The sequence below is a fragment of the Heterodontus francisci genome, chromosome 40, assembly GCF_036365525.1.
Source record: "Heterodontus francisci isolate sHetFra1 chromosome 40, sHetFra1.hap1, whole genome shotgun sequence".
Classification (NCBI taxonomy): domain Eukaryota; kingdom Metazoa; phylum Chordata; class Chondrichthyes; order Heterodontiformes; family Heterodontidae; genus Heterodontus; species Heterodontus francisci.
In genome coordinates, this window is record NC_090410.1 from 9,451,844 (window position 1) to 9,477,529 (window position 25,686).

The 25,686-nt window shown below is 46.5% G+C and overlaps 1 protein-coding gene across 1 annotated transcript in view; it reads right to left on the reverse strand.

Annotated features, from left to right (window-relative positions):
* The window catches only part of slc1a5 (solute carrier family 1 member 5), a 36,081-nt gene extending 10,669 nt beyond the window's left edge, over positions 1-25,412 (reverse strand). Inside the window, exons 1-7 of the mRNA XM_068019019.1 lie at positions 24,608-25,412; positions 17,750-17,792; positions 14,431-14,517; positions 9,435-9,601; positions 6,221-6,454; positions 5,279-5,473; positions 533-667 (exon numbers count right to left, since the gene is read on the reverse strand). Coding sequence (XP_067875120.1) covers positions 533-667; positions 5,279-5,473; positions 6,221-6,454; positions 9,435-9,601; positions 14,431-14,517; positions 17,750-17,792; positions 24,608-25,197 — 1,451 coding nt within the window. The 5' untranslated portion in view covers positions 25,198-25,412. The remainder of the gene's footprint in view (positions 1-532; positions 668-5,278; positions 5,474-6,220; positions 6,455-9,434; positions 9,602-14,430; positions 14,518-17,749; positions 17,793-24,607) is intronic.
* Positions 25,413-25,686: the final 274 nt, after the last annotated feature.

Sequence of the window (25,686 nt, forward strand, 5' to 3'; positions counted from 1 at the left end):
ATGCCAGCTTGCTCCCCCTCCCCCCCCCCCACCACGAGCACTGTTCTTTGCTGGGTTTCAGGTTCCATTGAACACTGGCAGCCCTCAGGGGACGGCGATGAGCGTTGGCCAGCTATTTGACTGTAGTGGGCATCACAGTTGACACCAAATGCTCACTGAAGGTCCACTTTCCAGCCTAGGCAGGGGTTGTTGGGGGCGCTGGTCAGTGTCCAACAGCGGGAATTCTGGCTGTTACACCCACTTCTCAGCCCAGGGGCACTGAGTCCTCCGAGGCCAGATGGCTTGGGGTCAAATTCCTGATCATTGCTGAGCCAGCTGGTCTGTGCCAAAGTACCAGCTGGGGGAAGGGACAGGTGGTGCTAAAACTTGTTTCTAGGTGTCAGGTTAGTCAGCCAGGGTACTCCCTCCTGATTGCAAGTTATTACAGGTTATAATACTGTAATAATGAAGATAGTTTAATTACACGTGTGTTTTATATCCTAAATCCTTGTTTGCTGACTGACGGTGCAGATATAGAAATCAGGCTACTTACACCAGCCAATCAACAGCGAGGACCAGAGAGATCTCTTTCGTGGGCAGACCTATGGCCTCCAAGATAATAGCAAGCGTCAGAATGCCTCCTGCGGGAATCCCAGCAGCCCCCACACTCGAGGCAGTGGCAGTCACTCTGTAATAAAACAATGATCAGCAATATTAGGACATGAGGAGGTTAAAAGGAAGAGAACAGAGACCTTCATTCCCAAACCAGATGCACATTTCCCCAAACGGAATGGGACAGTGAGCCACCTTCTTGAATACAGCCGGGCGGCTGTCTCGGCCATTTCAGAGGCCGGTTAAGAGTCAACCACGTTGGTGAGGGTCTGGCATCACCTCTCGGCCCGCACACTTTCAAGTTCCCTTCCGAAAGGACACTGGCGAATCAGCTGTGTTTTTGTGACAACTTCACAGCTTCATGGTCACTTACACTGATTTTTTTTCTTCTGTTTTCCTTTTGAACCCCACCCCCTCGTTCAAAGGGTGCTGAGGCCAACTGCAGAGGCCAGAGTGTGAGCCAGGGCGCACGTGTACACACATATGCACAGGAGGAGAGAGCAGAATGGGCTTCAGGTGTGATGCACACCATAGTTGAGCAGCCTGTCAGCACTCAATGTTAGGACTGGCATCAGAGGCAGACTGGCACCTTCGGAACAATTGCCTGCAGCTCAGTATTGATTAGATTGCCCTTTTCGATCCAGTTCCCAGTGTCTGGAAGGCGGTAAGACAGAGATTGAAATTGTACACAGAGTACTCCTGGTACAGCCTTGTACATACTGGGTGTTCTCCCTCTCAGGGCGTCTGTTGAAAGGAATGTTAAGTTTTTTTAAAAATGGGAAATGACGCAAGGTGTGGGTAATCTCGACAGCTAGGGTGTGACTGACTAATTTGAATGGTTGTGAGTCAGTCCAAGTTTTTAAAGCACAAACTTTGATTTACTATTTTTTGATAAGCTTTCTCATAGATCTCTCTCTCTCCCAACCACCCCTTCACTACAACTGTGACTACACTTGGAAGTATTGCTGAAAATAGAGACATGCTGTCGAAGCTTTTTCTGATAGTCATTCGCTGGTTCATTCCTCAGGGCAATGGCTTGACCAATCAGAGTCAACTGCCTGGCTTAACTTTCTACCAAAGCTTGGCAGTTAACCGTCAGTCACTATAAACTGATGCATTCTCCATGGCAATGCCTCTACCAATCAGAGTTCACTTGCCAACCAATCAGCACTCTCTTCTCATACAGTGTAAAGTCGTTGCTGTCCCTTACATTGGTATTCTTGCAGATTGTGCTGATGAGTGCAAGACAATAAGCTTCGACAACATGCTTCTATTTTCAGCAATACTCAAGTTCTATACTACTAAACGACTACTTCAGAAGTACCTCATTGACTGCTTTGTGAAGCTCTGAGATCACAAAAGGCGCTATATAAATGCAAGTTCTTTCTTTCCTGCACTCACTGCACCCTTGTTCCTTAAACTCCAGCAATGCCATCCTACACATCCTTTTTCCTCACTACCCCAACAACAACAGCTTGCATTTATACAACACCTTTAACATAGTAAAACGTCCCAACGTGCTTCACAGGAGCATTAGCAAACAAAATTTGACACTGAGCCACACAAGGAAATATTGGGACAGACGACCAAAAGCTTGGTCAAAGAGGTAGGTTTTAAAAGGAGAGTTAGAGGCGTTTAAGGAGGGAATTCCAGAGCCCAGGCAGCTGAAGGCATGGTCACCCATGGTGATGCAATTAAAATTGGGGATGCACAAGAGGTCAGAATTGGAGGAGCACAGACCAGCTGGAAAGGTTGTAGACAGTGTTCCCTCGAAGTTGCATGGCCGCGCATATAAATTACAGGGCCTGCACACTTAACCAAATTGGGTATGCACTGCAAAATAATTAGGGAGAATGTTGGTTGTGGGCATGGAGGAGGTTACAGAGATAGAGAAGGCTGAGGTCAGGATGGATTTGAAAACAAAGATGAGAATTTTAAATTGACATGATGCCAGACTGGCAGCCAATGTAGGTCAGCCAGCACAGGGCTGATGGGTGAATGGGACAGTCTGGTTAGGATAGGGGCAGCAAAGTTCGGATGAGCTCAAATTGTGCTATCCAGGAGTACACTGGAATTGTCAAGTCTAGAGGTAACAAAGGCAAGGATGAGGGTTTTAGCAACAGATGAGCTGAGGCAGGGATGGAGACGGGCGACGTCATGGAGGTGGAAGACAATGCAGCACTCCCTCAGTACTGTGCTTAGTGATGGAACGGGAAGGTGGTCAGAAGGTCATCTTTGGGATCAAAACAACACCATGCACCACTCCCTACTCTAACTGATTCCATCCGAGGACCTCACAGCCTGGGATGCCTCCCTCCCTTGGCCTTCCCTTCAGGCACGCCTTTACATGGCCTGGTCCAATCACAATATCTCAGCTTATCTGACCTGTCGAGGCCCTGCACTGTGACGGTTCTCCAGCTCCAGGGTTGATCCCTTTATTCTGTGCAGGGTCAGACGTGGATCCATTCCTTTTCTCTCTAATGTGCACTGTGCAGAACAGTCTACTGTGGCTCCGTTGGTAGCACTCTTGCCTCTAAATCACAAGGTTCTGACTTCAAGTCCCACTCCAGGCCTTGAGCACACAAGTCTGATGCTCCAGCACAGTACTGAGGGAGTGCTGCATTGTCAGAGGTACGGTCTTTCAGATGAGATGTTAAACTGAGGCCCCATCTACTTGCTCTGGTGGATGTAAAAGATCGCATGGCACTAGTTCGAAGGGGAGTTACCCTTGGTGTTTTGGCCAACATTAAGCCCTCAATCAACATCATAAAAACAGATTGGTCATTATCACATTGCTGTTTGTGGAAGCGGCTGCTACGTTTCCTATATTGCAACAGTGACTACACTTCAAAAATATATAATTGTCTGTAAAGCACTTTGAGATGTCCAGTGGTTGTGAAACGGGCCATACCGGGGGGGACCACATTACAATTTTTGTCTTACATAGGGGACTGGTGAGACAATTTTAGTTGGATAAAGGAACTAAAAATTTATCTTACTATTAATCAAAACAACAAATGAACATTTTGTGAAGAAGACTAATTCATTGACTTACTTTCTCTTCACTATGTTGGACTCTGATTTAGTGAGATATCTGGCATTTTTTTGCTTTCACAAGTAGTCAATGTTTGCCTGTACACAATGCGGAGTATCCTGGATAGATGTCATTTTGTCAGGAATGATCTTGGTCACACTCTCTCACTGTGTCCCCTTCTCTCTTTGTTTCCCCCCCCTCCATCTCTGTTCCCCCCGTTCTCTCTATCTCTGTTCCGCCCCCCTCTGTCTCTGTACCCCTCCTCACCTCCCCCTCTGTGTTTCCCTCCCTCTCTCTGTACTACCCCCATGTTCCTTCCCCCCCCCATGTTCTTTCTCTCTCTCTGTTCTCCCCTCCCTCTCTCTCTCCACCCGTCTCTGTTCTCCCCCAACCTCCCTCTGTGTTTCCCCCCTTTCTCTCTCTCTCTCCCCGTTCTTCCCCTCTCTCGCTCCCCATTCCTCCCCTCTCTCTCGCCCACTGTCCCTCCCCTCCCTCTGTTGCCCCTCCTCTCGCTCTGTCCCCCCCCCCACTCTCTCTCTCTGTCCACTCCCCCCCCCCCCCACTCGCTCTCTGTTTCCCCCCCCCCCCCACCCACTCTCTCTCTCTCTGGTTCCCCCCCCCACCACTCTCTCTCTATCTCTGTCTCGGACAGTTGCAGAAAGCAGGAATGTTCAGCAGATGGTTGGTCTTTTTTTTTTAAAAAGATCGCAAGTCAGTTTCACAGCTGACAGCTGCTGACATCAGGGAACAACAGTTTCCCAACTTCAGACTGACTCAGGATTTTCCGGCGGGCTTTTTAGAAAAAAAAGTCAGAAACCGCTGTTCCCAATGTCAGCAGCTGTCAGCTGTGAAACTGACTTGGGATCTTTTTTTTTTTAAAGCCGGTCTGACAATGGGAAGTTTCTAATCTCCGGTCACGGTCCCCTGGCAAGGATGAAGAACTGCCCTAGGTACCATTTATATCCGCGGGCCGGATCCTGGCCCACTGGTTGTATGTTGGACAACCCTGTGCTACACAAATGCAAGCCACTCTTTTTATTTAGAGCTGTGTGTAGCTTGCGAGATTCTCCACGTACAATGCAAAAACATTTCTTCCTCTCCTACGTCCTCAATGCATTGAAATCATGGCACAGAGCATGGCCTCCTACTCCAAATTCGTCTTTCCCAGGACTGTGGAACCATCTGCTATCCCTCAGGCTTTCCTCTGCACTTTCTCCTCCCCACCATAAATCACCTCATTTCTACCCCAACCCCAATCTCAGGAGTGTCCTGCACTGTGAGCCTTAGCTCCCCGACCTCAGTTTAACTAACAGTTCTTCCTCCTCTGTAGTAGTTTAGTGTACAATTTCCCTCTACATCACCAAATATCCCCGTGCTTTAGAATTCTACAGCAAAGACAGAGGCCATTTGGCCCATAGTGCCTGTGCAGTCTCTTTAAAAGAGTTGCCAATTAATCCTGCTCCGCTGTTCTTTCACTCAAACCCCAGCAAGTTGTCCTTTTCAAGTATTTATCCAATTCCTCTTTGAAAGCTACAATTGAATCTGCTTCCACCGCCCTTTCAGGCAGTGCATTGAAAATCATGACTATTTGCTGTGTAAAATAATAAAATAATACTGCTTATTTTTATTTTACTTAAAGTGAGTAATACTCACAGTATGGTGACGATCTGGACAAAGTTGAGTGAGGTATTGTTGAGCTGGGCGATGAACACTGCAGCGACACACTGGAAGAGGGCAGCACCATCCATGTTAACCGTCGCGCCAATGGGCAAAATGAAGCGGCTGATTTGCTTACTGACACCATTATTTTCTTCCACGCACTTCATCATGAGGGGCAGTGTGGCAGAGCTGGGGGTAGAGAGAGAGATAGATGGGGAGGGAAGGGATGATAGGAGGAGATGGAAAGAAAAGACACAGGAAGTTTCATTAAAAATAAACAGAGGGCAAATTAAATCTTAATGCAGCCGTGGCTCGGCGGGTAGCACTCAAAGTTGTGGGTTCAAGTCCAGGGACTTGAAATCATAATCCTGGCTGACACTCCCAGTGCAGTACAGACGAGAGTGCTGCACAGTTAGAGGTGCTGTCTTTCAGATGAAATGGTAAACTCAGGCCCCGTCTACCCTTCCAAGTGGACATTAAAGATCCCACAGCGTCATTTCGAAGAAGAGGGAGGCCCAATATTTATCCTCAACCATTAATAAACACAGATTATCTGGCCATTATCACATTGCTGTCTGCGGGAGTTTGCTGTAGGCAAATTGGCCGCCGGGTTTCCTGCTTTGTAACAGTGAATCTTCTTCTTCTTCTTTGGCCTCCTTGTCTCGGGAGACAATGGGTAAGCGCCTGGAGGTGGTCACTGGTTTGTGAAGCAGCGCCTGCAGTGGCTGTAAAGGCCAATACTAGAGTGACAGACTCTTCCACAGGCACTGCAGATAAAATTGGTTGTCGGGGCTGTTACACAGTTGGCTCTCTCCTTGCGCTTCTGTGAATACACATCAAATAAGTACCATTGGCTGCAACGTGTTTTAGGACAACCTGAGGCCTAGACAAAAAACAGATAATCCCGCGTTTGCTCCTGCTGGTTCTCCAGCCTACCTGGACGCGGTTCCGAAGGCAGTGGCCAGGGCCGTGAAGATGCCCCACAAGAAGCGGTAAGGATTTTTACGAGTGATGATAAAGTACACCAGGGGCAGAACGATTAGCCCGTGAATGGCGTGCCCCACAATGCAGCAGCAGATGTATTTCCCAAGGCTGGTGAAGAGCAGAAGGACGTCTTCCATCTCCACAATCTTCCCGGCAACCAGGAACATGATACCGAAAGGCGCGTACCTGACAAGGAAGGAGCATCGCGTTACTGAGGCATCTACTGGGGGCCTGTGCTCGAAACAGCCTCTGAGCCTGGCCTACATTTCTGAATTCCTACATTGCACGAGTTGTTAGATAATCTTATCCTTCTAATAACAGATGCGTAGACGCAAGAGACAGTAATAATGCAAGTCAATTAACCACATTGTTCCAACACTGACCAAAGGGCCACAACAATAGGAAAGATGGTCAGTTAAAAAGGCACTGAAATAATTCATAATAAATGGTTCTTAAAGATATCCTGAATAATTGGTATCGTGGCCCATTTTATCTCTTGCAACTCCTTAATGTATAAACTCAGGCAATTTAAGCCAATCATTAACAGCTTTTATTGTCCAAAACTATGGGTCATAAAATATAGTCACCAATAAATCCAATAAGCAATAACTTCTTTATCCAGAGAGTGGTTAGAATGTGGAACTCGCTACCACATGCAATAGTTTAGTTTAGTTTAGAGATACAGCACTGAAACAGGCCCTTCGGCCCACTGAGTCTGTGCCAACCATCAACCACCCATTTATACTAATCCTACACTAATCCCATATTCCTACCGCATCCCCACCTGTCCCTATATTTCCCTACCACCTACCTATATTAGGGGCAATTTATAATGGCCAATTTACCTATCAACCTGCAAGTCTTTTGGCTTGTGGGAGGAAACCGGAGCACCCGGAGAAAACCCACACAGACACAGGGAGAACTTGCAAACTCCACACAGGCAGTACCCAGAATTGAACCCGGGTCGCTGGAGCTGTGAGGCTGCAGTGATAACCACTGCACCACTGTGCCGCCCAATAGTTGAGGCACATAGCAACAGATGCACTTAAAGGAAAGCTAGATAAAACACAAGGGAGAAAGGAATAGAAGGTTCTGCTGATAAGGTGAAATGGGTGGGAGGAGGCTTAAATGGAGCATAAACATTGGCACAGACTCCTTGAGCCGAATGGCCTGTTTCTGTGCAAGACTACATAGAGCAGTACACATCCTTGTTTAAACTTTTTAAGCAAACAGATATCCCTAACTAGCACATTGTCTCATTCTTGCTGGGTCTAATTCTGATCTAGTCCAATCTTCTCTCCAAACTTAGCGACCTGTTCTGAAGTTCTCTCTGCTACATTTTCTTTAGATTTTTGCTCTTTCTGAGCTAGGGCATCACTCGGGCGTGTCACTGTCAACAAAGACAAGATCTGCGACCACAGGTTTAAACCAGTTCTGATCTGCAAATGCTGCTTCACCATAATTTCCATAAGCATTTAACACTGGTCCCTAGTTTTATTCCATCTTCAAATGGACAGTTCCAGTTTGAAAGGTCAAGGATCAGTGCTGGGATCGATCCTGGACCAGCAACCTCGAGATTGCCAGTTCAAGTCCCACCATGACAAGATGTGAGGGTGAATTAAATACATTTTAATTCATGGGCGTCACCAGAAAATAATGATGATGAAAAGTTGCCATATAGTTTTAAAAACCCAACAGAGACGGGAACCTGCCATTCTTAACTGGCCTGGGCCAACGTGCGACTCCAGCCCACACTCGATGAATTCTAAGGTGTCCTAACAAGGCCCTCAGTTGTACAGTCACTACAACGAAAATATAGAAAGCACACCCACAACTACCTTCCCAGGGCAACAATAGACGGACAAAAACGTAGCCTTTCCACTTGCTGCCAGTAGCCAGAGAGAACACTTTAAACAAAGACTTGGCCGATGAGATCAGGGCAACGTTCACAAGACCACACATTAAAAAAAAACAGCTGAATTGCTGATAAATTTTCTACCAAGTTGTTCTGTTCTAGTCAAAATTTTATTAAGGTTTGCTATTGGTTAACTTGGATAAGACAATATTTGGAAGTCCAAGGTCCAGCAAAGAGTAGACAATGAATGTGACAGATACTGAACAAGAGTGGGGGGGTGGAGCGACACATAGATAAATCCGACTGGTTGGCACAGAGTGCTGATGGCCAATCCATTCCTTATACAGTGTACAATCAAAGTAAAAGCACATCAGTACTGGCAAGGCCTTATGGAATGCAACCAATGGGAGTCGGATAGTTGCAGGATTCAATCTCTGCACCATACTGAGTGAACTGATCTCAAACATTCAAAAAGGGATTATGTTGAAGGTTTCTGCTATGTAAAGGTCATAATCATGATTATTGGCAGTAAACAGATCTAAACATCTGCTTCCTCCACCTGTGAACAATGGTCAGGCAAAGTACAGGCACCCACTGGCACACCAACTCTCAACAGTGGCACACTGTGGCATTGGTGTGTACAATCTACAGGATGCACTGCAGCTACTGGCCAAGGCTTCTTCATGAGCACATCCCAAACCCAAGACCTCCACCACCTAGAAGGACAAGGGCGGCAGACACAGTGGGAACACCATCAGCCCCAAGTTCTCTTCCAAGTCACACACCCCCATCCCAATGTGGGACATACATTGGCTGTTCCTTCAACGCCACTGGGACTCCCTACCTAATGGCACTGTGGGAGCACCTTCACCACACGGACTGCAGCAGTTCAAGAAGACAGCTCACCACCTACTCAATGGCAATAAATACTGGTCCTGCCATTAACATCCATATCCGTAGGATGTATTAAAAAGCATATATATTCTAATCTTCTTCCCTGACTCTCCCTGATGAGAGTTGGTATGCACACCGGGCTCCAATACCTTGCCCATATGGCCATTATTCACTATCTGTGCCAGTCAGGCAGTGCAGGTAGTCTAGCACTGTGGAAAACATTATCGACAGAACCGATCTAGCTCTCTCAGGCACAAACACAAAGATTGCCGGTCCTTGGTTCTGCTCACAAAAGCATGGCCGAGTTGTGAGAAACTGCACACAGTCCGAGGGAGTCACAGGTGCAGATTTTGGTCCCACGGCACGGTGGCACACAAGCACTTGATAAAACCAAGATATGATGTGACCCCCACTTACCACATGATCCATGAGACCAGGATCATGGTGGCCTCGTTGAAGGAGCTGAAGAAATGGATCAGGTTGTTCCCCTCCGGCCCAAGTTTCCGCAGAGCGATTCCAAAGACAATGGCGAAGACAACCAGTCCCAGAATGTTCATACCACCCACACTGGTTCCGACAGGAATCTAGAGTAATGCAAGGGCAGTGAAAGACAGGAAAAGATAGATTTTATTTTATACCTCAGGACGTCCTAAAGCGCTTTACAGCCAATCAAGTACTTTTTCGCTGCTGTAATCAAGGAAACACGGCAGCCAATTTGTGCACCTCAAGTTCTCACCAACAGCAATGTAGGAATGACAGTTTCTTTTAAAGTGATGCTGGTTGAAGGATAAATATTGGCTCGACCACTGGGAGAACCCTCTTCATTTTTAAATGGTGAGGGACTGGGAAATGTTGGTATTCAGAGAAACCGGAGTCCTTGTACACGAATCACAGAAAGTAAACATGTAGGTACAGCAAGCAATTAGGAAAGCAAATGGTAAGTTAGCCTTTATTATAAAAGGGATTGGAGTATAAGAGTAAAGAAGTCTTACTGAAACTGTATAGGGCCTTGTGAGGGCACATCTGGAGTACTGTGTACAGTTTTGGTCTCCTTACCTAAGGAAGGATATTCTTGCCTTAGAGGGAGTACAATGAAGGTTCACTGGACTGATTGCTGGGATGAGGAGATTTTCCTATGAGGAGAGATTGGGTAGACTAGGCCTATATTCTCAGGAGTTTAGAAGAATGAGAGATGTTTATTAAAACATATAAAATTCTTAAGGGGCTTGACAGGGTAGATGCTGGGAGGATGTTTCTCCTGGCTGGGGGAATTTAGAACACGGGGGTCACAGTCTCAGAATAATGTGTGTGAGTCATTTAGACTGAAATGAGAAGATATTTCTTCACTCTGAGGGTTGCGAACCTTTGGAATTCTCTATCCCAAAGGGTTGTGGGTGCTCAGTCAATGAGTATATTCAAGACAGAGCTTGATAGATTTTAGGACAGTAAGGGAATTGAGGGATATGGGAATAGTGCAAAGGTGTAGCATTGGTGGAGAATCAGCCATGATTATAGTTAAATGGCAGAGTAGGCTTGAGGGGAAAAATAGACTACTCCTGCTGGCCATGGGATCTTCTACACTCACCTGAGATGGGGCCTCAGTTTAACACCTCATTTGAAAGACAGCACCTCTGACAGTGCAGCACTTCCTCAGTACTGCACCCAGAGTCTCAGCCTAGCCCCTGGAATAGGAATTGAGCCCACAAGCTTGTAACTTCAGAAGTGAGAGTGCTACCCACCGAGCCATGGCTGGTCGCGGAGAGCGGCACAGTGGCACAGTGGTTAGCACCGCAGCCTCACAGCTCCAGGGACCCGGGTTCGATTCTGGGTACTGCCTGTGCGGAGTTTGCAAGTTCTCCCTGTGTCTGCGTGGGTTTCCTCCGGGTGCTCCGGTTTCCTCCCACATGCCAAAGACTTGCAGGTTCGATAGGTTAATTGGCCATTATAAATTGCCCCTAGTATAGGTAGGTGGTAGGGAAATATATAGGGACAGGTGGGGATGTGATAGGAATATGGGATTAGTGCAGGATTAGTATAAGTGGGTGGTTGATGGTCGGCACAGACTCGGTGGGCCGAAGGGCCTGTTTCAGTGCTGTATCTCTAAACTAAACTAAACTAAAGCGGAGGCTACCAAATGAGGTGTCTAGACTCAATCCCCAGCCTACGTGAAGTCAGCTTTGGATGACCACACAGCCCTATGGGTTCAGGAGGGGAGGGTTCCTGCTCTGTCAACTGAAGACGGGTTTGGGCATCTTGGTGACCCTCAATGTCCATGCTCGCATTTGGCAAACAAACCAGTTAGCCAATTGGTTGCCATGGACCCAATTCCCAGTTGAAGTGAAGTGATGTTTTTTTTTAATTCATTCATGGGATGTGGGCGTCACTGGCCAGGCCAGCATTTATTGCCCATCCCTAATTACCCTTGAGAAAGTGGTGGTGAGCTGCCTTCTCGAACCTTTGCCTTTACAAGAGGAAAAGCAGATTTTAAAAAAAGTCAGTTATGAACATTGGGAACACATAATGAAGGAGGGAGGTTTTTTTTCCAAAAAAAAAAGGAACTCGATAAAAACATTGATTTGGCCGCAACTGGGCTTGTGTCCAATTCTGGGCACTGCACTTCAGAAAGGATGTGAAGACTTTAGAGAGGGTGCAGAAAAGATTTGTGAGAACGAGGAACTTCAATTATGTGGATAGATTGGAGAAGCTGGGGCTGTTCTCCTTAGAGAAGAGGAAATTTGATATATGCGTTCAAAATCATGAGGGGCTAGACAGAGTAGAGATATACTGTTCCCATTGGTGGAAAGGTAGAGAACTAGAGAAGGGTGTTTTTAAGATTTAAGGTGATTTTGGCAAAAAGAACCAAAGGCAACGTTAAGGAAAAGCAGCTCGTGGTTACCATCTGGAAAGCCCTGCTTGAAAAGGTGGTGGTGGAGGCAGATTGAATTGTGGCTTTCAAAAGGGAATTGGACAAGCACCTGAGGGGAAAGCATTTGCAGGTTCATGGGGAAAGGGTGAGCAAGTGGGACTGGGTGAGTTGCTCTTGCAGAGGGCTAGCTCGAGCTCAATGGGCTGAATGGCCTCCTTCTGTGCTGTAACCAATCTATGACAGTGGCGCAGTGGTTAGCACCGCAGCCTCACAGCTCCAGGGACCCGGGTTCGATTCCGGGTACTGTCTGTGTGGAGTTTGCAAGTTCTCCCTGTGTCTGCGTGGGTTTTCTCCGGGTGCTCCGGTTTCCTCCCACAAGCCAAAAGACTTGCAGGTTGATAGGTAAATTGGCCATTATAAATTGTCACTAGTATAGGTAGGTGGTAGGGAAATATAGGGACAGGTGGGGATGTTTAGTCGGAATATGGGATTAGTGTAGGATTAGTATAAATGGGTGGTTAATGTTTGGCACAGACTCGGTGGGCTGAAGGGCCTGTTTCAGTGCTGTATCTCTAATCTAATCTAAAAAAATACAACTGACACAGGATTCCAGAAAAACTCTCATGTGAAACACATGACAGAACACCGAATCATGCCTTGTGTACATTATAAATACAACACACTGGGCAGTTAAGCCAAAAGGAGACACTGACCTGGCTTCAAATATCTGGCACTAACTCCGTTTTTATCAGACACTGCCTGATCTGCTGAGGGACCCCAGCATTTTCCGTTTTGCTTTGGAATACGCAACATTGTGCTTTTGGCTTCAAACAGCTCCTTCATGACTTGCTGACAGTGAAGTTAAATGATAAACATTGATCACTGATTAAAAGCTGCTACTCAGCTTGCAATCTCCAATTTAAAAAATTAACTCTGCAAGCTTGCACCAGCATTCCCATCCCAGTGCCAACTCTAGCTGGTATTGCAAGGCTGTGTTTACACAGGGACGCAACTGAACCTAAACCTGCCTGCCTAAGTTATCAGTTTGACACAGGTCATGCGTACACAACCTCTGGCTCAGAAGGTTCAATTCCCGCTCCGAAAATCTGAGCACAAAAATCTTAGCTGACGCTCCCAGTGCAGTGCTGAGGGTGTGCTGCGCTGCCGTAAGTGCCGTCTTTTAGATGAGTCATTAAACTGATCTCTCAGGTGGATGTTTTTTTAAAAAAAACACATGGCATTATTTCAAAGAAGAGCAGGGGAATCCTCCCCCACTGTCCTGACCAACGTTCAATCAACACCACAGAAACAGATGATCCGATCATTATCACATTGCTATTTGTGGGATCTTGCTGTGCACACACTGGCTGCCATGTTTCCTACATTACAACAGTAACAACACTTCAAAACAAAAGTACATGATTGGCTGTAAAGTGCTTTGGGAGGTTGCAAAAGGCGCTATATAAATGTAAGACTTTTCTTCAGCAGATAATCGCCCAGTTTGAAGTACCTTAGTTATCAAGATAGGCTAAAGACCTGAGACTCTACAAGTTAGATGAGCATAGACATAGGGCTGAGCTGATCAAGGTTTATAATGATTATGGGAGTAGACTGTGTTTCAGCAGATGGCTTATTCCAATTAAATAAGTTAGGAAGGACCCGGAGCAGTGGGGGGGGGTCACAATTTTAAGTTGTGCAAGGCCAGAACTAGGTTACATATTAGGAGGGGATTTCCCCCCTCCCCGTCCCCACCCTCCCTCCCCCAGAAGATAGTGGACCTCCAGAACAGGCTGCCTGCTCATGACAGCAGACGCTGATGCTGAATTTTGTCAAGCAGGATCTCTTTCCGTCTGAGGCAGAAATCACCTTGCTCAGAAGGCACCTACGTAGAATTATCAGGGCCAGAATGAGCTCTTGAATCAGGTTTAATTGCCCAACTGGACCGGAGAGAAACTTGGCAGATTTTTCATTTTTAATCTGATTCTTGCCTCTACTAGGAGATCATATGGTTTTGGGGTGGGGTGGAGAGTCTAACTATTTATTACAATTGCGTAGGGCAGAATATGGACCAGTAGACCTTTTCCTGTCAGTCACCCTTCATATGTCCCTAATCTAGGCTGACACTTCAATGCAGTACTGAGGAGTGCTGCATTGTCGGAGCTGCTATTTTTCCAAACGCACTGTTAAACCCATCAGGTGGAGGTTAAATAACCCATGTCCCTATCTGCAGCACGGAAACAGGCCATTCGGCCCAACAGGTCCATGTTGGTGAAAGGCCAAGATGTTCTAGTGCCTTAGCCAACTGTTCCCTCTACCAACTGCAGCAAATGAGTTGGCCATATGGTGCGTCGCTGTTTGTGGGATCTTGCTGTGTCAAATAACTGCCATATTTACCCACATAAAACAGTGACCGTACAGTCTCTTAAAATAATTCACTGTGAAGCAATTTAGGCCATCTGCGAGGGCGCTATGTAAAAGTAAGTATTCTTATAGGTGTACACACACTCACAATGGATCAGTTTTATTTGCACTGTCTTTTCCACTCACTTTTAATTCTTTGATGGTTTCATTAATGTTTCCAAACTGGTCAGTAATATTCTTCGAGATTTTGATAATCTTATAATTTGTAGCGTACTGGGGAGAAAACATAGTTCATACATGAGACACCAAAAGAAAACACATCAACTATACCATAATCTTCATCAAAAGGACAACTTCTTCCAAAGAAAAATCTATCCAGTGATGTTGTGGATTTATTTTGTGAGGAGAGAGTCAAGAAATGGCGATGCTCCGATCCCCAGTCTCTCCCATCAAAGCCCATCTCTCTCATTCCCTACCCCTCCCATCAAAGCCCATCTCTCTCTTTCCCTACCCCTCCCATCAAAGCCCATCTCTCTCATTCCCTACCCCTCCCATCAAAACCCATCTCTCTCATTCCCTACCCCTCCCATCAAAACCCATCTCTCTCATTCCCTACCCCTCCCATCAAAACCCATCTCTCTCATTCCCTACCCCTCCCATCAAAGCCCATCTCTCTCATTCCCTACCCCTCCCATGAAAGCCCATCTCTCTCATTCCCTACCCCTCCCATCAAAGCCCATCTCTCTCTTTCCCTACCCCTCCCATCAAAGCCCATCTCTCTCATTCCCTACCCCTCCCATCAAAGCCCATCTCTCTCTTTCCCTACCCCTCCCATCAAAGCCCATCTCTCTCTTTCCCTACCCCTCCCATCAAAGCCCATCTCGCTCATTCCCTACCCCTCCCATCAAAGCCCATCTCTCTCTTTCCCTACCCCTCCCATCAAAACCCATCTCTCTCTTTCCCTACCCCTCCCATCAAAGCCCATCTCGCTCATTCCCTACCCCTCCCATCAAAGCCCATCTCTCTCTTTCCCTACCCCTCCCATCAAAACCCATCTCTCTCTTTCCCTACCCCTCCCATCAAAGCCCATCTCTCTCATTCCCTACCCCTCCCATCAAAGCCCATCTCTCCCTTTCCCTACCCCTCCAATCAAAGCCCATCTCGCTCATTCCCTACCCCTCCCATCAAAGCCCATCTCTCTCTTTCCCTACCCCTCCCATCAAAACCCATCTCTCTCTTTCCCTACCCCTCCCATCAAAGCCCATCTCGCTCATTCCCTACCCCTCCCATCAAAGCCCATCTCTCTCTTTCCCTACCCCTCCCATCAAAACCCATCTCTCTCTTTCCCTACCCCTCCCATCAAAGCCCATCTCTCTCATTCCCTACCCCTCCCATCAAAGCCCATCTCTCTCATTCCCTACCCCTCCCATCAAAGCCCATCTCTCTCATTCCCTACCCCTCCCATCAAAACCCATCTCTCTCATTCCCTACCCCTCCCATCAAAGCCCATCTCTCTCATTCCCTACCCCTCCCATCAAAGCCCATCTCTCTCATTCCCTACCCCTCCCATCAAAACCCATCTCTCTCATTCCCTACCCCTCCCATCAAAGCCCATCTCTCTCATTCCCTACCCCTCCCATCAAAGCCCATCTCTCTCATTCCCTACCCCTCCCATCAAAGCCCATCTCTCTCATTCCCTACCCCTCCCATCAAAGCCCATCTCTCTCATTCCCTACCCCTCCCATCAAAACCCATCTCTCTCATTCCCTACCCCTCCCATCAAAGCCCATCTCTCTCATTCCCTACCCCTCCCATCAAAGCCCATCTCTCTCATTCCCTACCCCTCCCATCAAAACCCATCTCTCTCATTCCCTACCCCTCCCATCAAAGCCCATCTCTCTCATTCCCTACCCCTCCCATCAAAGCCCATCTCTCTCATTCCCTACCCCTCCCATCAAAGCCCATCTCTCTCTTTCCCTACCCCTCCCATCAAAGCCCATCTCTCTCATTCCCTACCCCTCCCATCAAAGCCCATCTCTCCCATTCCCTACCCCTCCCATCAAAACCCATCTCTCTCATTCCCTACCCCTCCCATCAAAGCCCATCTCTCTCATTCCCTACCCCTCCCATCAAAGCCCATCTCTCTCATTCCCTACCCCTCCCATCAAAGCCCATCTCTCTCATTCCCTACCCCTCCCATCAAAACCCATCTCTCTCATTCCCTACCCCTCCCATCAAAGCCCATCTCTCTCATTCCCTACCCCTCCCATCAAAGCCCATCTCTCTCATTCCCTACCCCTCCCATCAAAGCCCATCTCTCTCATTCCCTACCCCTCCCATCAAAGCCCATCTCTCTCATTCCCTACCCCTCCCATCAAAGCCCATCTCTCTCATTCCCTACCCGTCCCATCAAAACCCATCTCTCTCATTCCCTACCCCTCCCATCAAAGCCCATTTCTCTTGTACCTGAACTCTTCCACTATCCTTCTCATGCTGAACTGTCCCATTGACAACTATCCCTCTGGCACTCCAACTCTCCCACACCCTCACCCTCCCAAAGCCCATCCCTGCCATACCCTAACTGTCCTATATACCAGGCTGCATTTTGGACACCTCTAATGTTTAGTTCCTACCTCAGCTGACAGACCAGAGTAAAACAAAAACTTCCCAATATCAATCTGAAATTTTACATTTCACGCATTAAGATCCCACCACTAGAATAAATTTCTTGGCTTACTCTGCAGTCATATTCTGAGTTTACATTATCTGTCCCACTTAATGTTTTCTATTACTTGATGCGGTTCCCCCCCCTCCCCCAAGCTTTATCTCTTTTGCCTACAAAGATCGAGTATACCCAGATCATGCAAAATGTAGCTCTCTCCTGTCCCCCTTTAGCTCTGCACTGATCATTCTGTAGAATTGCCGTCAGTGCTGAATTATTGGCAGTTTTATGTTGCAGAAACCTTTTATTCCCCATTTTCAGGATGTGGACATCACTGGCAAGACCAGCATTTATTGCCCATCCCTAGGTGCCACGTGAAGGTAGTGACCTTATTGAACCATTGGTAGCAGGTTTGATATAACAGAGTGTCTTACTAGCCCATTTCAGAGAGCAGTTAAGAGTCAACCATATTGGTGTGGGATTGGAGTCACATATAGGCCAGCCCAGGTAAGGACGGCAGATTTCCTTCCCTAAGGTAATTGGTGAATCAGTTGAGCTTTTACGCCAAGCCGACAGTTTCACGGTCACTATTACTGATACCGGTTACTTTTAAAATTGCCAAATTTCTTTCAACTGAATTAAATTCTCAAACTGCTTCTGGCCCAGGAACATAACTAATACGTAACCATACACTTTCAGCTAAAATGCATTAACTGTAATTTCAAAACCACACACACACACACACCCACACACAGTTTTAATACACATTAAGAGCATTTAAATTAATCTTCATGAAATAATTATCAGTGGAATTTCACCCTTATGGAGTGAAATGTAACTCACCGATTCAAAAGCTGCTGAGACAAGGTTAGAGGGGAAGACGTTCCTGAAAGATAAAATAGAGCTTACAAGATTTTCTTCAGAAGCTCCCAAGCTATCTAAATGTTGCGAACCACTTAGTTACGCACTACTCTGCCCCAACAGCTACAGAGAGCTTGGCTCAGTTGGGTAGCACTTTTGCTATACAGTCAGACAGGCATGGGTTCAAGTCCCACACGTGTATCTGAACACATAATTTACACTGACACGGCCAGTGCAGTACTGAGGGAGTGCTGCACTGTCAGAGGTGCCGTCTTTTGGAGATGTTAAACGGAGGCCCCATCTTGGACACAAAAAGAACCCATGGTGATTCTCCTGGTGTCCTGGCCAACATTCATCCCTCAACCAAAATCACAAAAAAAAAAGAGAGATTATCTGGTCATTATCTCAATGCTCTTTGTGGGATCTTGCTGTGTGCAAATTGGCTGTCGCTTTTCCCACATAACTGTAACTACACTTCAAAAAGTACTTCATTGGCTGTAAAGTGTTTGGGATGTCCCAGGATTGTGAAAAGTGTTATAAAAATGAAAATCTATCTTTTTCTCTGGAAAGTTTTTTATTTTAAAAAGGGGTTAAAATTTCAAACATTACCTTTCGGATTGAATGAGAAAAGGTGCTTGAAAATGTCAAGCATCATTAACAAAGGCGAACAAGTGAGCAATTCTGCATACACAGAGTAAAGACACGCTGCCAAATACAGAAAAGCCCCTTACACACAAACAAACAGGAAAAAGGAAAAACTAAAATTAAATAATGAGATAGCACAAAAATTAAAAACTAAAAATCAGAAAGTTACTACAGCAACAGACCAAAGTAATGAATGAGAAAGAAGCAAAGAGTGAAGCTGTGGAATATCCCCATATACACAACCTAAAAGCTTTGTGTGTGTCACATTTCAAACATCACACTGTTGGAAACTTTGAAGAAGACAGTAAGCCAGTCTTTCCCATTTTTGTTTTGAGCCTGGGGAGAGCCAAAGACTTACAAGCATCCACCAACCTGCAGAGAAACAATTACACTCTAGATGACCCTACTCTATCACCCCACCTAACAGCCAACTTGAAACCGCTCTTGCTGGGGTCCTGGGGCCAATAATTATCCCTCAACCAGTACCAATAAAACAGATTATCTGGTCATTATCACATTGCTGATTGTGGGATCTTGATGTGTGCAAATTGTCTGCCAGCCTTGTTACGATATTACAATATTTACAAAAAAAATACTTCATTGGCTGTAAAGTGTTTTGGGAACATCCTGAGGTCGTGAGACACATTGAGTTGGATGATCAGCCATGATCATAATGAATGGCGGAGCAGGCTCGAAGGGCCGAATGGCCTACTCCTGCTCCTATGTTTCTATATAAATGTAAATCTCCCTTTCATTCTTGATGTGTCAACCCACCGATTGTCTGTCAGGGCAAGAGCTGCCCAGGTCTTCATTATCGCTCCACTTGGCTTCCCGACAATGTTTCTCCCCTCAATTCCTCTCCTGAAGGAGCTGACCTCCTGTTGGAAGGAAGGACACTCAAATATGCGAGCCGAGTGGTAACTTCTCAGTGACCTCCTCTCCACAGTGGCAATATTACCTCAGTCCAATGCTAGATGAGAACTAAATTTTGAGCAAGGTCAATAAAACGCAATGATTCCGGGTCAGTGCCTGCTGCCAAAGGATGGCGCACAGGCCCATCTTCCAACTGTTCCAGTTGCAAAGGTCAGGCTTTCATTTAATCAAGAGTGTGAAATTCTACTCCCTGCCTCCCCTCCCCCAACAAATGCAAGTCGAGAGGACTCTTGGGTGACTTGGGCACCGACTTGTATCATTGTCCTTCTTCAAACAGTTGCTGATACCAGTACCCCTCCAGTTCACCCCTTCCTCCATGTACAGACGCCTGGCCTTCACTGGGTGCCTCACCACCCGAGATGGAATGGGAGAAATCACTCATGGATTCTCTCTCTTGGAGTCACCGTGTTGGTGATTCTTAATGTACCAGTGCACATTCCTTATCTCAATTTATTTATTTATTTATTTAGAGATACAGCACTGAAACAGGCCCTTCGGCCCACCGAGTCTGTGCCGACCAACAACCACCCATTTATACTAACCCTGCAGTAATCCCATATTCCCTACCACCTACCTACACTAGGGGCAATTTACAATGGCCAATTTACCCATCAACCTGCAAGTCTTTGGCTGTGGGAGGAAACCGGAGCACCCGGCGGAAAACCCACGCGGTCACAGGGAGAACTTGCAAACTCCGCACAGGCAGTACCCAGAATTGAACCCGGGTCACTGGAGCTGTGAGGCTGCGGTGGTGCTAACCACTGTGTCACTGTAAGGGAAGACACCAAATGCATTTCATCCATGCATAAACCCCCTTCCCCTCCTCCCCTGAGAAGGGAAGGAGAACGTTCAAATTATCCAATTTAAGACAATTGGCAAAAGAACCAGAGGGAAGATGAGGAGAATTTTTTTTTTGTAAAAGACAGCGAGTGATGATGATCTGGAATGCCTGAAAGGGTTAGTGAGAGCAGATTCAATAATAGTTTTCAAGAGAGAATCGGATATGCACTTGAAAAAGAGACATTTGCAGGACTTGGGGAGAGGGCAGGGAGGCGAGACTAATCGGATAGCTATGTCAAAAAGGCAGCACCCACACGATGGGCCGAATGGCCTCCTTCCGTCAGCTACACTGCCCCCAACATTGAGCCTAAAACCCAAACTCAGATGGGCATCGCTGACTATATCACAGACATCTCCACCCTCTGTCCTCTCCGAAGCCACTTACACTGGCCCTTATTTAGTATGGATTCTGAACGCCCTGCGGTTTCCCCAGTGTGTTAGCATGCTATGTAGCTAGAGAGGGCAGCACCATGGAGCCAAGCTTGAACTCACTGGATATATGGTCTCACCAATGCCCTGTACAGTTGTATAGTTGAAAAGGGGACAAAAACATAGATGAAGCAGCATCTAGCTGTAGAGGTTGAGATACTGCATTAGAAGGGGCAGCTAGATGACATGCTCCACAGCCAGAGAAAGAACAGGGTAACACCGTTTTACTTCTCTGTAAACTACCGCTTAAGTACTGAAATGTATTAATGACTCGCTTATGCTTGAAATAAAGGGCTGTTGTACCCAATTTGGTATCACCTCGGAATTCATTATAGTTTTCCCACGACTAAATCTTAAATCGCACTGCCAGTATTTGCTTTGCGTGATTCTGCTGCTGGTATAAAAGAGAGGCAGAAGTTTCATTTACTCAGCAACTTCCACGTCCTCAGGACACCCCGAAGCACTTCATAGCCAATGGAGTGCAGCTACCATTGGTACACAGGCAGCTAATTAGGAATGTAGGAACAGGAGTAGACCATTCAGCCCCTCAAGCCTGCTCTGCCCTTCAATTTGATCATGGCTGATTTGCACCCCAGTTCCATTTACCCGCCTTTGCTCCATATCCATCACTACCCTTACCCAACTGGCACAATGGGCCAAATGGCCTCCTTCTATATTGTATCATTTTAATGTCTTATCCTAAAGTTGATGGAGGGGGAATTTGGGTGATTTTCCATGGGAGGACCAGTGGGACATAGAGAAGGTCCTCAGTCCTCATTTTTACATCACTATCGCTCAGTTTACACTACTGCCTGAATCACCCCAAAGGGTTACAGCCTCGTGAGGTCATTCACAAATATTCAGCAAATTGTTGCTACTGTCCCGGTCCCTTTTACCATAGCTTGTGCGACCACATCGATAGGTAAACAGACTGTGAGCAGCTCGTATGTGAAGGACAAGGAGTTGAAACATCCAAAAATAGTGTGACTGTCAGCTGGCAGGAAGCCTGAGCAACGTGGCGACAAAGCACTTGTGACCAACACTGGCACTGCCGGGTGCATGATCCCTGGGGAAGCAGACAGTGCCCAAGGAGCTATTCACCTGTGGGAGCATCTCAGCCTCCCAACTCGGAGATAAATAGATATCATAGCACGGAAAGAGGTGGGCAGAATTCACCTCCTCTCTCTCTGAATGCATCCACTCCAATACAAGGCCAATAACTTCCTCCTGGTGGCTGTTCTTCAGGGGTGAATCTCGGTGAAAGGGATAGCAGGACAGGTAGAGAAGGTGATCAAGAAGGCATACTTTCCTTTATTGGCCAAGGCCTAGGGTATAAGAGCAGGGAGGTTGTGCTAGAGCTGTATAAAACATTAGTAAGACCACAGTTAAAAATACAACGTACAGTTCTGGTCACTGCATTACAGTAAGGATTTGGTCACACAGGGCAGGTACAGAGGAAATTTACAAGGATGTTGCCAGGAATGGAGAATTTTAGTCATATGAGAATGGATAGACTGGCATTCTCTCCCCGGCTCGATCCTTGTAGCCCTGCAAGTCTATTTCTCGCAGGTGGCCCTCCAATCTCCTCCTGAAGTCATTATTTTATTTTAATAAGTGAGAAGTGGGATTCTATTTCAAAAGCCTAGACTTCTGATGGGCACCATTTACATTTTAGATATTTATCAGCAGTGATATTTATCAATGGACTAAATGGACACTTTCTATGATATTCATCTTGAGAAGAAATGGGAATGGTGTGGGGAAAAATAAATCTGAAAAGTTGCTTCAAACTAAATCGCAAGGATATGACAATGGATTCTAAAACATTTAGGGCTTATATCAGGAAGTTCTTCTTCACATGACAGTGATCAACCCATGGGATGGGCTCCTGGGTAGGGGAGGTGTAAACCCCACAATCTATTAAGGCACAGTTGGATGTCGCGATCCTGTAAGGAGGGAAGATGGGACAAATTGCCATCCTCATCTGTATTTATCTAGTGATGTTATAATGACTGGCTATGGGTGTACGGTATGCTTAACATTCATCTATGTTACGTTCTGATCTATGGAGGCAACATTGCGCCAGGACTCAAGGCTTCTGTGGGTAGGGAGCCCAATCTCATAAAGTGGCTTCATTCATTTACCATTGCGTTGGTGTATTATCTCAGCATAATGAGATCAAAAGTTGGATCACCTTTCAGACTTAGCTGTGAGTAGGTTGAGCTGCCAACTCACTCCAACAAAGAGGTAGATTATCAGGCAAATCCTCCACCAACGCTCTCGTTACAATGTTGTTCCTGGTTTCCCAATGCACCGTATAACTCTTTGGAAGTATTGTGAACTGTGAGGAGAATAGTGATAAACTTCAAGAGGACATAGACAGGCCAGTGAAGTGGGCAGACAAGTGGCTGAGGACATTTAATGCAGAGAAGTGTGAAGTGATTTATTTTGGTAGGAAGAATGAGGAGAAGCAATATAAAGTAAAGGGCACAATTCTAAAGGAGCAGAGGGACCTGGGGGTATATGTGCACAAATCATTGAAGGGACAGGGCAGGTTGAAAAAGCAGTTAATAAACCATATGGGATCCCGAGCTTTATAAATAGGGCCATCGAGTACAAAAGCAAGGAAGTTATGATGAATCTTTATAAAACACTGGTTCAACCTCAACTGGAGTATTGTCATATAGTCATTTACAGCACAGAAGGTGGCTATTTGGACCATCAAGTCCATGCTAGCTCTCCACGGAGCTATGCAGTCAGTTCCACTCCCCGGCTCAACCTCCGTATCCCTGCAAGGCTATTTCTCTCAGGTGGCCCTCCAACTACCTCCTGAAGTCATTATTTTATTTTAGTAAGTGAGAAGTGGGATTTTATTTTAAAAGCCTGGACTTTTGATGACCACCATTTACATTTTAGATATTTATCAGCACCCACTCCCCCCCCCACAAAAAAAAACACACCTCTGACTCATATTGAACTTGTCTGAATAAGTCGAGCAAGAGGGCTAAGTGACGCACAAAAAAGCAATCTGCCTCGTCACCAATCTTACCCTTACATTGTCTTCACCACGCGGCTATTTTTAATTGTTTTTTGTTATTTCCAAATAGATGTTTCATTAATGAGTAACGGTGAGATAAGTTTTAAGATAATCCGCAAAAGAACCAGGGTGGCATTGAGGAGAATTTTCTTAATGCAGTGAGTTGTTGTGATCTGGAACGCGCTGCCTGAAAGGGCGGCGGAAGGAGATTCAATAGTAACTTTCAAAAGAGAACTGGGTGTATACAAGACGCACATTTATATATCACCTTTCACAGCCTTAGGACTCCCCAAGGTGCTTTACAGCCAATGTAATACTTTTGAAGTGCAGTCGCTGTTGTAATGTTGGATTGAGGCTGAAACCTTTTGTAGGGTTTTTTTTGGGGGGGGGGGTGGTGGGGAGCGGAGGAGCAGGAAGGAGTGAGAGAGGGACTGATAGGATAGTTCTTTCAAAGAGCTGGCACTGGCAAAGTGGGCCAGAAGGCCTCCTTGAGTGGCTGGGGGACTCCCAAAGCGCCCTGGGACAGCAACTTGGCGCTTCCTTCTGACACACGTGGCAGGTTCGATTGCATCAGACACACATGCAGGAACCATTCATCAGAAGGTTACAGTCATCCGTTTTAAATTTAGGGAGCTTTCCAAAGGAGAAATAAAATCTATGGCCTTGAAACACACGATCGAGAGCCTGGTCTATTTCACTTGGCGCCAAATAGTTACAAAATTAAAGATCTATTTAAACGGTCGTCACATCTCCTCCATTGCTTCTCTCCCCCCACCCACCCCATACAATAGGAAAATAAACCGAATTACAATGTATCCTTATTCACGGAAAGAAATACAACTTTGCACAAAAGAAAACTTAGCAGATATCGATCTGGTGCGTTCAGTTTCTGCTCAATTGTGTAACTTTTTAATCGGTGTTGGACACAATGTCCAGAGGCGGGATGCTGTAATTACCTTACTAGATCCAGGAAGGAATCAGTGACTTCTCTCGGCTCCGGCAGTACTTCTTCCAGGCCGGGCAGCTGGGATTTGGCCTCGGCGCCCTCCCCGGGCTTGATGATGAAAGCCATGGTTACTCCGATAGCCGAGGCCGTGAGGGTGGTGAGGAAGAAGAAAAGCATCGCCCAGCCGCCTAGCTTGCCCAGGGCTTTAGGGTCCAGGCTGGCGGCGCCTGACACCAGACTGCAGACCACCAGCGGGATAATGATCATTTTCAGCAGCCTGATCAGCAGCTCGCCCGGGAAGGAGAAGTAGAGGACCTGGATCTTGCTGAGCTGCAGGTTCCTCACCGACAGGCCGATCACCACGCCGGTGATGACCCCGGCCACGGTCAGGATGACCAGCAGATTGGCCATGATACAACCTCGGAGCTTCTTCGCCTTGTCCGCCGGCTCGGGCTTCCTGCTCGGGCTCGATACATTGTTGCCGCCGCTGGTTACATTGTTGCCGCCGCTTGATACATTGTTGCCATGTGCAGCCTTCTCGTCCAGGTAGATGTCACCGTTCGAGGTGCCCTTCAAATCATCATCTTTCATTCCAGCCATAATTCCTTCCTAATTTGCTGTCTTCTAAAACCACTTTGGGCTACGGATACGTTGTAAAATAATTCTAATAAATATATCTATATATACAGGTTTTTCTCAGTTGAAGGCGAAACTGACACGACTGCGAGCAAGAAATGTGTTTGAATGACTCGCTCGCGGTGTAACATTTCAAGGGTGGAGACGAGGCCATTGCATCACAACATGGTGTCGAATAAGAGCCAATCTCACCAGCTATATCCGAAGAAGGGTCACTGACCCGAAACGTTAACTCTGCTTCTCTTTCCACAGATGCTGCCACACCTGCTGAGTGATTCCAGCAATTCTTGTTTTTGTTTCAGATTTCCAGCATCCGCAGTATTTTGCTTTTATCACCAGCTATATTGGTGCCCCTGTACCGGCAGAGTAGCTGCATCAGGAAGAGAAAGAGACACACACACAAAGCATGAATGTCATGGCCAGAAGCCCTTCCCACCCAATGAAGTACCTTTT